This window comes from Centruroides vittatus, unplaced genomic scaffold, assembly GCF_030686945.1.
Source record: "Centruroides vittatus isolate TY-2023 unplaced genomic scaffold, ASM3068694v2 contig_549, whole genome shotgun sequence".
Taxonomy (NCBI): Eukaryota; Metazoa; Arthropoda; class Arachnida; order Scorpiones; family Buthidae; genus Centruroides; species Centruroides vittatus.
Window position 1 is genome coordinate 4,910,672 of NW_027122325.1, and position 12,770 is coordinate 4,923,441.

The 12,770-nt window shown below is 35.7% G+C and overlaps 1 protein-coding gene across 3 annotated transcripts in view; it reads left to right on the top strand.

Moving 5' to 3' along the window:
- The window catches only part of LOC136978733 (thrombospondin type-1 domain-containing protein 7A-like), a 127,167-nt gene that overhangs the window by 95,186 nt on the left and 19,211 nt on the right, over positions 1 to 12,770 (top strand). For all 3 annotated transcript variants that reach the window (XM_067274529.1, XM_067274528.1, XM_067274527.1), the window contains 4 exons: positions 602 to 747; positions 830 to 988; positions 1,061 to 1,160; positions 8,815 to 8,913. In XM_067274529.1, the coding sequence (XP_067130630.1) occupies positions 602 to 747; positions 830 to 988; positions 1,061 to 1,160; positions 8,815 to 8,913 (504 nt within the window). The remainder of the gene's footprint in view (positions 1 to 601; positions 748 to 829; positions 989 to 1,060; positions 1,161 to 8,814; positions 8,914 to 12,770) is intronic.

Below are 12,770 nucleotides of genomic sequence, written 5' to 3' on the forward strand. Positions count from 1 at the left end.
CAAATTCATAGGTACTTCCTGCTTTTGTACGTTCCTATTTGAGTTCTATTTTTGAATCCAAATGTTTTGTTTTCTATGAATGATTCTGTCTGAAGAGGACAGTTATATACTGTTGAAAGTACTTGCAAAATAAATAATTTTATGTAATGCTGATAGACAGTGGTGTATGTTATCTTTCTCTAATAATTTTTTTGTGTTTTGCACTTTCATTATTGTAAATACTGAGGTCAATAAATGCATATTTCAGTTACTAACACCATTGTTGTTATCACCCTCTCTCAACTTAACCTCACCAATCCCCATCCTATCAAAAGCTTGAGCATTGCTGGATACATGCAGCTAGTTAATATTTAAATGAAATCATACAATGTAAGAATCACAGAAACTGGAGATTGTAAATGAAATAAGAATGCTCCGAATATAGTGTGCTTCTTATTTCATTAATGAAATCTTAATTAAAGTCTGCAATTGATTTGAATTTTTATTAAAGAATTAAATAATAATTTAATATACTAATTGCAAAAATATTTATTTAAAAATAACTAATTTATGAATTATATTAGAATTTAAAAAATAAAATAATGCTATTTTTTTTTATTAGAGCAAATGATAAGATCACGTCATGTAATTCAACCTCCAAGTGAGAGAGGACAACCATGCTTGCAGCCTTTAATCCAACATAAACCATGTCCATTTAATCCATGTTATTATTGGAGTAGTAGTAACTGGTCAGACTGTATATTAAAGGTATTTTATCTATTATTTTTATGAATCGTTTTATGAATAATTAGAATTTTAGTAAATTTTTAAAATAAAAATATATTAATAGGGTGCAGACTGTGGATATGGCATCAGGACACGAACTGTACAATGTAAAAGACAAGATGATGTGACCGTTTCAAACAGATATTGTTTTCTAGTGAATTGGACAAGTCCATTAACAAAAAAAGTGGACTTAAATTGGTTGGCTTTAAGTTTTGATCATAAGGTACTGTACATATGAAAAAATAAAGTAATTTTGTTAATGATAAAAAATATTGAAAAATGAAAATTATTTAAGGAGACAGAAGAATGTTATATTCCATGTCCTGGAGATTGTCAGATGTCAGATTGGAGTCTCTGGAGTCATTGTCACAGAGATTGTTCATCGGCTGAAATAGGTAATCAAATTTTTTAATATATTATTTGAATTTACGATTATATAGATTTAAAGTTAATTAAGAGATTAGTACTTTATGTTCAATTCTTAATTGTTAAAAGGTATTTTTAAAGATAACATTATTTTATTAAAAAGTCAAAAGATATAACAAAATACTACTCATAATAAAATTAAACTCAATAAATGTAAGAAATTTTACAAATCACCGTAATAAGATAAATATTATATAATTTAATGTTTGAAAATAAAATGTATACACTGTGCCAAATAAGTAATGAGACAACTAGCATTACATCCAAACTAAGAACTTTATTTCAATTTTGCAGTTACATGGATTCAAAATAATTCCCTTGCCCTTCCACACAACATTTACATTGATCACACAAGTTGTTGAAAGAACACTGGAAGTCCTGATTGTGTACCTCCTTCAGTCTGTTGGTCACAGTACGTTTGATGTCCTCAATGTCACTGAAACATTCTCCTTTTAAAGCACATTTAATTTTTGGAAATAGAAAAAAGTCTTCAGGTGCCAAATCAGGCGAATAGGGTGGGTGTTTGAGCACACAGATCTGTTTTGATGCTAAAAATTGTTTCACGGGTAGTGCAGAGAGCCGGTGCATTGTCATGCAGAAAAACCCAATTGTTGCTTTGGAACAGATGCGTTCCGACACGATGCATGCGAGCAAAGAGACATTGTATGACTCCTAAGTAGTACTGTCTGGTCACTGTCAGTACTGATGTACACTGTGTTGTCCTTATATATTGTCGGCCTATATTATTGTCTTATAAAAATAAATTGTTTTCTTTTGTTCATCTTCTAAGGATTCTCTTCCATTGTTAAATGCTGAAAACCAGTGGAACAATTGTGCACGACTTAGACAATCATCCCCATAAACAAGTAGCATGTCTTTGTAAAGTTCTGATGCTGTTTTTCCTAATTTACATTAAAATTTTATCGCAGCTCTTTGATCCATGATGCTATGTTTGACTGCTGCTACTTGCACAATGTTACTTTCACGGCTGCTGTGCAAGCACTGGCTGAGTCATCGACATGATCGAAGCGTCTGCGTGTTCAGCACAATCTAGCTGGTGAAATAATAACCACATTTGGTGCATTTCTTGAAAGTATTCATGGAAAAAAAAATCAGCCTCATTACTTATTTGGCACACTGTGTATATTTAATGGTTTTTAATTTGATCAACATTATATAACAAAGTACTTTTTTATATTATTTTGATTTTAAAATATCCTAATTAAATATGTGATATTACTGATATAACTGTTAAGTTTAGTCTTGTTGCTATAACATTCATAATTTCTATTTTTTTAATTTTCATCAGTCAATAGAATATCATTTCTTTAGTGAAAAAAATAAACTAAAAAAGTAAATAATAATTATAATCCTAAATGTTACTATTATGAGTAGTGTTTCCCAACCTTTTTGGATTGGCAACACTCTTTGAATTTAATAAGATTACTACAACACACTATAATTTTTAATAAAAATGTTTAAAATTTAAAATAAACTACTGTTAATTTAAAAAAATTTTTATAATAAAGAAGTTAAATTTACCAAGACAAAACTCACAATTTTTACAAATATACTATAAAAATAAAAAGACTATTTGAATCTATGAGGAGTGGTTAGAAAATAACGAGACTGTAGCTGGAACTTCAAATCTTGGAGTAGTATACTCACTTTAGTTGTGTTTCCTTTTAATGTATGATCCTTCTGCTTCCACATGGTGCTGCATTCGCAACTTCCACTGATCATAACAGTGCTGCAGGTCATTATCTGTAAGGCTATGAAGAAGCTATGTCGTTTTTTTCTTGACAGCAGAAACCGAATCAAAATGGTGTTCTTTCAGAGCAGACTTGACTTTAGGGAAAAGGTAAAAGTCACACAGAGGTAGGTCAGGCAAGTACAGTGGGTGTTCAAGTATTGTGACTGCTTTCTTGGCCAAAAACTGCTCCACTGACAGAACAAAATGGGCTGGTGCATTGTCCTGATGGAGGATGAAACCATTTTGCCACAAGCATTGTCGCTTTCTTCTGACCCTTTCTTGCAAAGATTCCAGAACTTCTTTGCAGTAGTATTGGTTTACAATTTGTTCCACTTCTCATACATTTTCCTTGGTTTTTGACTTGCTGGGCTGTCCAGAATGTTCGCATTTTCTCAGCCCTCAGAAAATTTTCTGTGCCATTCAAACTCGTGCATGGCAAAAGCATACGCCTCCATATGCTTCATGTAGCAGGTGCAAAGATTCAGTGGCAGGTTTTTTCAATTTCATTAAAAACTTCAGAGTTGATATGCAGCTCCTGTTTCAAGCTGGCCATTTTTCCAACACGTGCTAACAACATATCCATTTGCAGCAGGCACTCACAGCAAGTCTAATACCAGTAGCAAGTTGAGACTTGCTGTGCTTGTTCTAACTTGTCTAGGTTGTTTATCCACTCACTCACTTTGGACCTATTATTTTGAGTTGGAGCCAGTTTTTAATTAAATTTTGATGAAGAATTTTATTATATAGGTTGTCCAATCTGATAGTTATAAGAGGTATTAAAAAGGACCCATTACAAAAAGATGATGTGGTCTACAGACTCGAATGCACATGTAATATCCCAAGTTTCTATATTGGTGATACTAAGAGAAAACTGAAGACCAGATTGTCAGAACATTTAGCAGCTGAAAGATTAAAAACTAATAATTCTCCTATCTTTCATCATTGTAGTATTAATAATTGTGAAATTAACATTAATAATGTAAAAATTGTTTATAAGGAAGAAAAGAATGTAAAAAGAAAAAGTTAAAGAACATTTTGCCATAATTATGCAAAATAACATGGTTAATTTTGTGGCGCCCATTGGCAAGGTGCCAATTCGAACCGATAGAGGGCGCAGAAAAAAGAGGAAAAGGTGAACTTTGAACTGGTCACGCACTTCCTGACCAGCGACTACCGAAAGCGGACATCTTGAACAGGCGATTGACACGAACAACTCCAACCTCGGTCGACGCCAAACTGTAATTATACTGTATTATACGTTACTGTACATATTCATAAATAAAGGAAAGGATATTGATATTCCGGCTGGATTTTCTTCATCCGCATCGAACGAATTTCATCGGTGACTAAACTCCATAACTGGTGACCTGAACAAAGAAGACACGTGCCTCACAAGGATAATCTATTTCCATCGTACAACCACAAGAGTAGAAGAACGAAACTTAACTATTTTTTGTAATTCAATAAGGTCAGTGACAATTCTATACCTTTATTTTCGAAAAATTTCGTTAACCGATATAATGGAGTCAGCCGGCGTTTTGCAAATTTCTCGAGTGGCAGTCAAACCACCTTCATTTTGGAAGGGCAAACCCTCTCTCTGGTTCACTCAACTTGAAGCTCAGTTTGCCATTGCTAACATATCCGCCGATACAACCAAATACTATTACGTAATCTCAACACTAGAGTCGGATATTTTAGAATCGGTGCACGACCTGGTAACCAAACCTCCCGAAAGTAACAAGTACGACACCATAAAAAATAGACTGATCAACATATATGCAGAGAGTCAAACATCTAAACTACAAACACTATTACAAGGACTTGAATTGGGCGACCAGCGCCCGTCACACTTACTAACTAAGATGCGTGACCTTGCAAGCGGACACTTCAGTGAAGATATACTTAAATCGCTGTGGCTCCAAAGACTTCCGGAGAATATCCAGGCTATTCTGGCGGCCTCGACTGAAAATCTACAACAACTCGCCACAATGGCTGACAAAATACAGGAAGTTAACACCATCAGACACACACCAACCAGTCAACGGGAGCAATTCTGTATCGACAACCCGATCGAGAAACAGCTACAGGACTTGGCATCGCAAGTGAATGAACTCTTTGCCCTGATGCGAGCACCACGCTACCAACATCAACCGCGGTACAATTCCCGAAACCCTCAAGGCTCACACAGACGAAGCCCATCTCGTGAGCGATGCCGTTACAGGGAACCAGAAGGTGGCTTATGCTTCTATCACACCAACTTTGCCACAGAGAGCAGATGCCAGGTTGTTAGAATCTTTATGGCCGACCCTTTGTCTCAACTTCGCTTTCTGATCGACACAGGAGCGGACATATCAGTCATACCAAAAAAATTCACAAACCATTCTGTACAACCAGGAAAACTCACCCTCTACGCAGCAAACGGCACCCAAATTGCAACTTACGGAACCAAGTTACTCACGATAAACTTAAACCTTCGCCGAGCCTTTTGCTGGCCCTTCATCATTGCCGACGTTGCGCAACCCATCTTGGGCGTCGATTTCTTGAAACACTATAACCTCTTCGTCGATGTAAAACATAATTGTTTGATCGATGCCACAACCAAACTTACATCAAAAGAGATGACAACAAAAAAACTACCAACCTTCACCAACATCACAGTTGTGTCCGGCGACTCACCGTATCACAAACTACTGGCCCAGTTTCCTCATATCACCAACCTGTCATGTTTGGACAAACCAAAACAAAGAGCTCAAGTTTACCATCACATAGAAACACAGGGCCCACCTGTGTTTAGCAAACCACGCCGTCTATCTCCAGACACTCTCCTCGCTGCTCGCAAAGAGTTCGAATTTATGATGGCACAGGGGATCATCCAACCATCAAAGAGTGCATGGGCCAGTCCCTTACATATGGTAAGAAAACCAAATGGAGACTGGCGGCCATGCGGGGACTATCGCCGCCTCAACGCAGCTACACACCCTGATAGATACCCTGTGCCACACATACAAGACTGTATGCAATTATTGCATGGTAAGAAGATATTTTCCACCCTAGATCTGGCAAGAGCATACCACCAGATACCAGTCAATCCAGCGGACGTACCTAAGACTGCCATAACTACGCCGTTCGGATTATACGAGTACCTATTCATGCCGTTTGGACTGCAAAACGCGGGACATACCTTTCAACAATTTATCCACCAGGTGCTACGCGGACTTAACTTCTGTGTCCCATATTTTGACGACGTCCTAGTTGCATCTGTAGACAAGGACGAACATCTGCAACATCTCCGTCAAGTTTTCACACGACTGCAAGAACACGGGCTTACCCTGAACCCATCAAAATGTACCTTTGGCCAAACTTCTGTATCTTTTCTCGGATGCCTAATCACCCCTGCTGGCATACAACCTTCACCTGAGAAAGTCCAGACCATTAAAAATTTCCCACGACCACGAACAATTGCTGAACTACAACGTTTCGTGGCAATGTTAAATTTTTACCGTCGCTTTCTTCCAAATGCTGCAGCTATCCAAGCACCCCTATACGATGTTTTGAAGAGCGGCAGAAAAAATGACAAACGCACTATCCAGTGGACCGAAGGGATGACAACCGCATTCAACAAGTGCAAATCCGACTTGGAAAAAGCGGCCACGCTTGCATTCCAACCGAGTGACAGCAAACTTTCCTTAATGGTCGACGCATCGGACCTTGCCATTGGATCCGTCCTGCAATGCCATACCGACCAAGGCCCACGACCGCTTGCCTTCTTCTCTCGCAAGCTATCCGACACAGAACGAAAATACAGCACTTATGACAGAGAGCTCCTTGGCATATATTCATCCATCAAACACTTTCGGCATCACCTCGAAGGAAGACAATTCACTATTCTGACTGACCATCGACCACTGACCTTCGCCCTCAATAAGAAATCTACATCCTGTTCCCCTCGACAACTCCGACAACTTGACTTCATCGCTCAATTCAGCACCGACATCAGACATATCCATGGAGCTCACAACACTGTAGCTGACACTCTCTCTTGAATCAACAACATACAGTTACCTTCCTCCTTAGACTTCACCGCAATAGCACAGGAACAAAACAACGACGAAGAACTTAAAAAACTACTATCTACCCAACAATCTTCCTTACAGCTACAACCTCTCACTCTCAATTCCGAACTACAAATCATGTGTGACACGTCAAATAATAGAATACGGCCATACATCCCGATTAACATTCGCCGTGAAGTCTTCGACTCCGTCCACAAACTCTCTCATCCAGGCACTCGTGCAACCCGGAAACTAATTCAGGAACGCTTTGTATGGCCAGCCATGCTCAAGGATACCAATCAGTGGTGCAGAACATGTATCACTTGTCAGCGGAATAAAATCAACCGCCACATTCGAAGCCCATTGCAACTGTTCGACCTACCCAAACAACGATTTGACCATGTACACATGGACATCGTGGGACCACTCCCCCATCAGAAGGATTTGTGTACCTCCTTACATGTGTCGACCGATTCACACGTTAGCCGGAGGCCACACCAATCCCGGACATAACAGCAGAAACTGTGGCAAAGGCGTTCATATCAACATGGGTAGCTCGTTTTGGAGTCCCTTCCATCATAACAACCGACCAGGGGCGACAGTTTCAGTCCCAGCTTTTCATGTCACTCACTGCCCACCTCGGAATTAAACAAATCCGCACTACCCCCTATCACCCATCATCAAACGGGCTGGTAGAGCGATTTTATCGTACACTTAAACAAGCCCTACGATGCAGTGATCACAACCGTTGGACAGAAAGCCTCCCTACAGTCCTGCTTGGGCTCCACTCCACGTTTAAACCAGATGTCGGGAGCACTTGCTCAGAAATGGTATACAGAACGACTCTACGTCTACCAGCCGACTTCATACAGCCTATGCGCCCTCTATCGGTTTGAATCGGCACCTTGCCGACGGGTGCCACAATTTGAATATGGGTGTGTTGACAGCTGAATGCTGGGAGACTTTTGTCAGATATATAGATGGAAATTTGTAATGGAATATTGTCTGAATTTGAACTGTATGTTGGTAACCCTACTGAGGAGGCCTAATTTTCATGGCAAAAATGCATTTAGGGAGTCTACAAGTGTAATAAAGTGTTTCTCTGCAATTGGGGTGCTTTTACTATTTTTAACTTTAATTTTTATTTCATTATTGATATAATGTTTTAGAAATTTGGAGTTACCTACCCTCCGTAAGTCAGAACAGAAAGAAAAATTGATTTTTTTTGTGTATTTTTCTACAATATAATTAAGTAAGAATTGGATAAATAATCTGATTCCATTGCTTTAAATAATTGTTTTGAAAAGAATTATTATTAATCAGAAATGAAAATTCTTGAAGTGTATAAAAGTTAAATAAAATAAAATTTCCACTAGATATAGAAAATAAATTATTTTAGTTTAAATATATTTTAAAAAGTTTGTTGTTTTTAATTCTAATAATAATTACTGTTTGTTTTATTTTATTTATTTTCATTGATTCAATAATTTTTTTAAATTTAATATTTTTAAATTTAATATTTAATTGCTTTTACTTAATTCAATAATAATTTCATTTTGTTTTGTATATGTATTTAAAAATTTTGTTGTTTTTGATTTAAAATAACTTTTTGCTTATTTTCTTGTTTCCATATCAATCTTACCATTTGTTATATTATCATATAAAAAATGACATTTTAGAATACAGCTAAAATGTTATAATTGTAGCTGTAATTTATAATACTTTAAATGTTCTTGATGAAAAATATTTTACAATATTTTTAATATATTTATTTTAGTAACATTTTTGAGGCTTATCTGATAAGTTTTTTGTTTTCAGTGGGATATCAAACAAGATCAAGAATAATCCAGTTATTTCCATCAAATCATAAAAGTGAACAGTGTTCTGATACATTTTGGGAATCAAGACCTTGCTGGGGTAACTGAATAAACTTATACAATATACTATGTATTATATATATTTAATGGGTTGTTCTGGATAATTTTTTAAAAAATTGCCAAATATTTTGCCAGTTTAAATTTTTTTTACCACTTCAAATTATTTATCACCACCAATTTTACTTACTAATTAATGCAGGTGTTGGTAGCCTGGAATGAATTTGGAGTCTGGAAAGCAACACGTTAAGTTGTCACTTTGAAATAGAATAATTTTTTAATGAATAATTCTGAGTAACACATTTGATCACAATACTTAAACAGTACAGGTATCCCTTGTATAACATGATAGTTACATTCCAAAAAAGTGCTGTATTATGTGAATCTGTGCTATACAAAACAATGAACTAATACAAAACAGGGTTACATTCCAGAAGTTAGCAAAAGAATACTATTCTTTTTTGTTACTAAGAGAAATATGTTGATTAAAACAATCAATAATTAGTTAACAATCACAATTAAAGGTACTATATTATTCGTTAATATTAATTTTAGTTAAATTAGGGCATTTTCTTTTTACAAAGTATTGTTGTCATCTCGGCTTTTTTGTTGATCTTGATCAGAAATATCAGTGTCTTCATATTTTATATTTTTATCATAAACAATTTTTATGGATGATGAAATAAAAATACATTATTTATCAAAAATTTGTTCTAGCGAGTTGCATTTGTTCAGTCGAGTACCAAAATACTTTTGGTACTCGACTGAACAAATGCAACTCGATCCAGAAATTCAGTTCAAATACCAAATTGTTTGAGAACTGAGATACTACATTTTGTTCACATTTTATGATTGCTACAAAAAGTTCAATAGCACATATCTAAAAATGTTTAAATTAATCTTCATATTTAGTAAAGTTTATCTATAAAAACAAAACACAATGGGTCTTAAAGGCTAAAATCTGAAAGCAATGACAATGACACCTGGTTGATAGGAAAGTTAGTACAATTTTTTTCTTCCTTCTCCTATCATTTCTGTGTGTATATTGTCTACTTGGGCCTTGTTTATTAAGAGGATTTATTATACTGGTAAAGTTTCTGATTAGCAAAGAAAGGAGATCTTAGTCAAAAGTCAAAATAGACTTTTGACTAAGATCTCCTTTCTTTGCTAATCAGAAACTTTACCAGTATAATAAATCCTCTTAATAAACAAGGCCCAAGTAGACAATATATACACAGAAATGTAAAACGTAAGGATGCAGAAGTAAAAAGAATTAATAAAAACTGATAGTACTGTTAACTTGATGAAACTTGATGAAAGGCATAAAACAAATCGAAAATTTTAATATTTTAAAATCTATGGGCAAATTTGAGATATCACACATGCTTGCTTAAATAAAAAAAATCAAATAACAGAGTTTACACTTAAAAATTATGAAATTTTGTTTGGAGGATTTTGTGAGGTCCCAAAAATGAGTTGACATTAAACATTTATATTAGAAAATTGTTAAAACGAAACTAGAAAAAAAAAACCCTCCATTGTTAAAAACCAATCAAAGATCGGATTAGTCATGTGAAACCGCAACAAAAAAAAATGTTATTTATGTAAAACAGAATGCAAAAATTGTAAATGAGTGTCCTCCAGTAGAGATGGATTTTTGACAAGGTGCTTGTATACAAATAATTAGAACATGACCTTTCCCCTTTTCAAAATTTCTAATGAGAAAAAGGAACATCGCATCAGGTCATTAAAAATTATAAAACATCACAGACTAGACAACAATGGGGAAAAATATGAGCACAAGTTTCAAAGTTCCGTCAACACTTTCCATCCAGAGAAAACGGATAGTGTCAAATAGATTGTTTGAAGCGGATCTTTCTCGTGACTCGAACAGAGGTTGTTTTTCACTTAGGAACAGACGAGGGACCAATCGGAAAGCGGGAAAGAGGGATGTAAAACCAATCAGATAGAAAAAAGGGAGATTGAGAAAGTCAATTTTGAAGGACACGGGAGGGGACTTTTTGAGAGGCTTCAAGAGAAACAAAACGTGTATGCCAAGGTGTTCATCGTGAAGTCCGCCAACACCAACTGACAAGTTGCTTCACCTGCTGCAGCCCCAGGGCCTACTTTCGAGCAACAATAGGAAACGTCATCGACACTAAAACATTCGAACGTTCACTTGGTAAAGAACTGTGCATAGTGTGAGTTGTTTTGTGTTTAAATAAAATAAACGGGTTTTTTGTGAGACACTTGTCATCCTTGTTTCCTCCGCCACACCCACACACGAACGACCCTAGACCATCTTATCACAAGATTAATGATTCCCCCCCTAGAAATTGGCAAACTTACAATTTCCCAAACTGTGTCAGAGAGAAAATGGAAGTTGTGTTGTATGGGGGGGATATCCCCAATTTTCAAACTGTGTTAGAGTGAAACTGTGTGTACGAGGGATACTTGTATTTCACATGTTTTGTCATGTCAAAATTTTTATGTTTTAGTCTACTGAAAAAAGATCAAAGTGAAAAGAAATGTTTCTCAAAATATTCCCCAAATTTTCTGTTGATTGATGAAAAAATACCCAATCTGTAAATGCAAAAAACTTCCTTCAGTTCTCAATGTGAATTTCTTCTTTCCCACTTGAACTTGTCATGACATCATGAAATTGCTAGATGTGTGGTGCACAGAACTCCCATACCACAGGAGCTTGACATTCTGCTGCTTTTTCTGAAGTGTATTTTGTGATTCAATTTCATGCTGAATGTCAAAATAAGCAGACTAAGATTTTTATCATCATTTTTATAGATATATTGCCAAATGGTAATTTTGACTCTATGCAGCATGACTGTTGATTTAATAAATGTTAATACTGCTGTATCAATAAAAAGTGTTGATATAGCAGTAGACTATTTAATATCACTGTATAGATTAGGATAGTTTTTATGCTTTAAATAATCTATTATGGCAAACATTATTAGTGCAAAAAGATATTAAAAGAAGTTATGCATTTCAGTTAAAGGCTGTGTTTTGTTGATTAGTTTTTGGAAGAATAGAATAACAAAAATTCAATCTGAAGATGATTGTTATCTCAAAAGTACTTATCAATATTCTTAGTTTATAACAATACACCATACTGGGATAAAGTTAATAACATACATGGAACCAATAACTGGTGCGAAAAATAAAAATAAACAATAAATAAACATTTTCTAACTCCTTATGAGTTCTTTCTCAGGTTTTCCAATGGTTATTAGATATATTCTAAACAGCTTCTGGATGTTCCAACATTTGAATATGGATTCGAAGAACAAGTACAAATTCAAAAAATATAAAAGTTGTGTATGTGTATTTTCGTGTTTAAACGAGATTCAACTAAAGGTTAAACTGTGTTGTCAAGGAGAACCTGGCAGACCATTGACAAAGCCATTTCCTCCTTGAAATTAATGCATGATAAAGTGAAATTAGTTTTAAGTATCTCCATTTCCTCTGATCATTTGAGGCACACCATGTGGGGCATAGTAAGGATGAGTCTGGCCCAAGAGAAGTCTGCTATAATTTCAGGATCTATGGTGTAAGTAGAGAGGGTCGTGTTCATTCCAATAGGGAGGGACCTTGTCACCTTGTGTACATTGGGTTGACTAAGCACTCCTTGGAACAAGGATGCAGGAGCATTGGTCTGACATCCAACATGCTAGAACTAACATAGTCCTTTCTACTTACACCACAGATCCTGAAATTATAGCAGACTTCTCTTGGGCCAGACTCATCTTTACTATACCCCACATGGTGTGCCTCAAATGATCAGAGGAAATGGAGATACTTAAAACTAATTTCACTTTATCATGCATTAATTTCAAGGAGGAAATGGCTTTGTCGATGGTCTGGCAGGTTCTCCTTGACAAC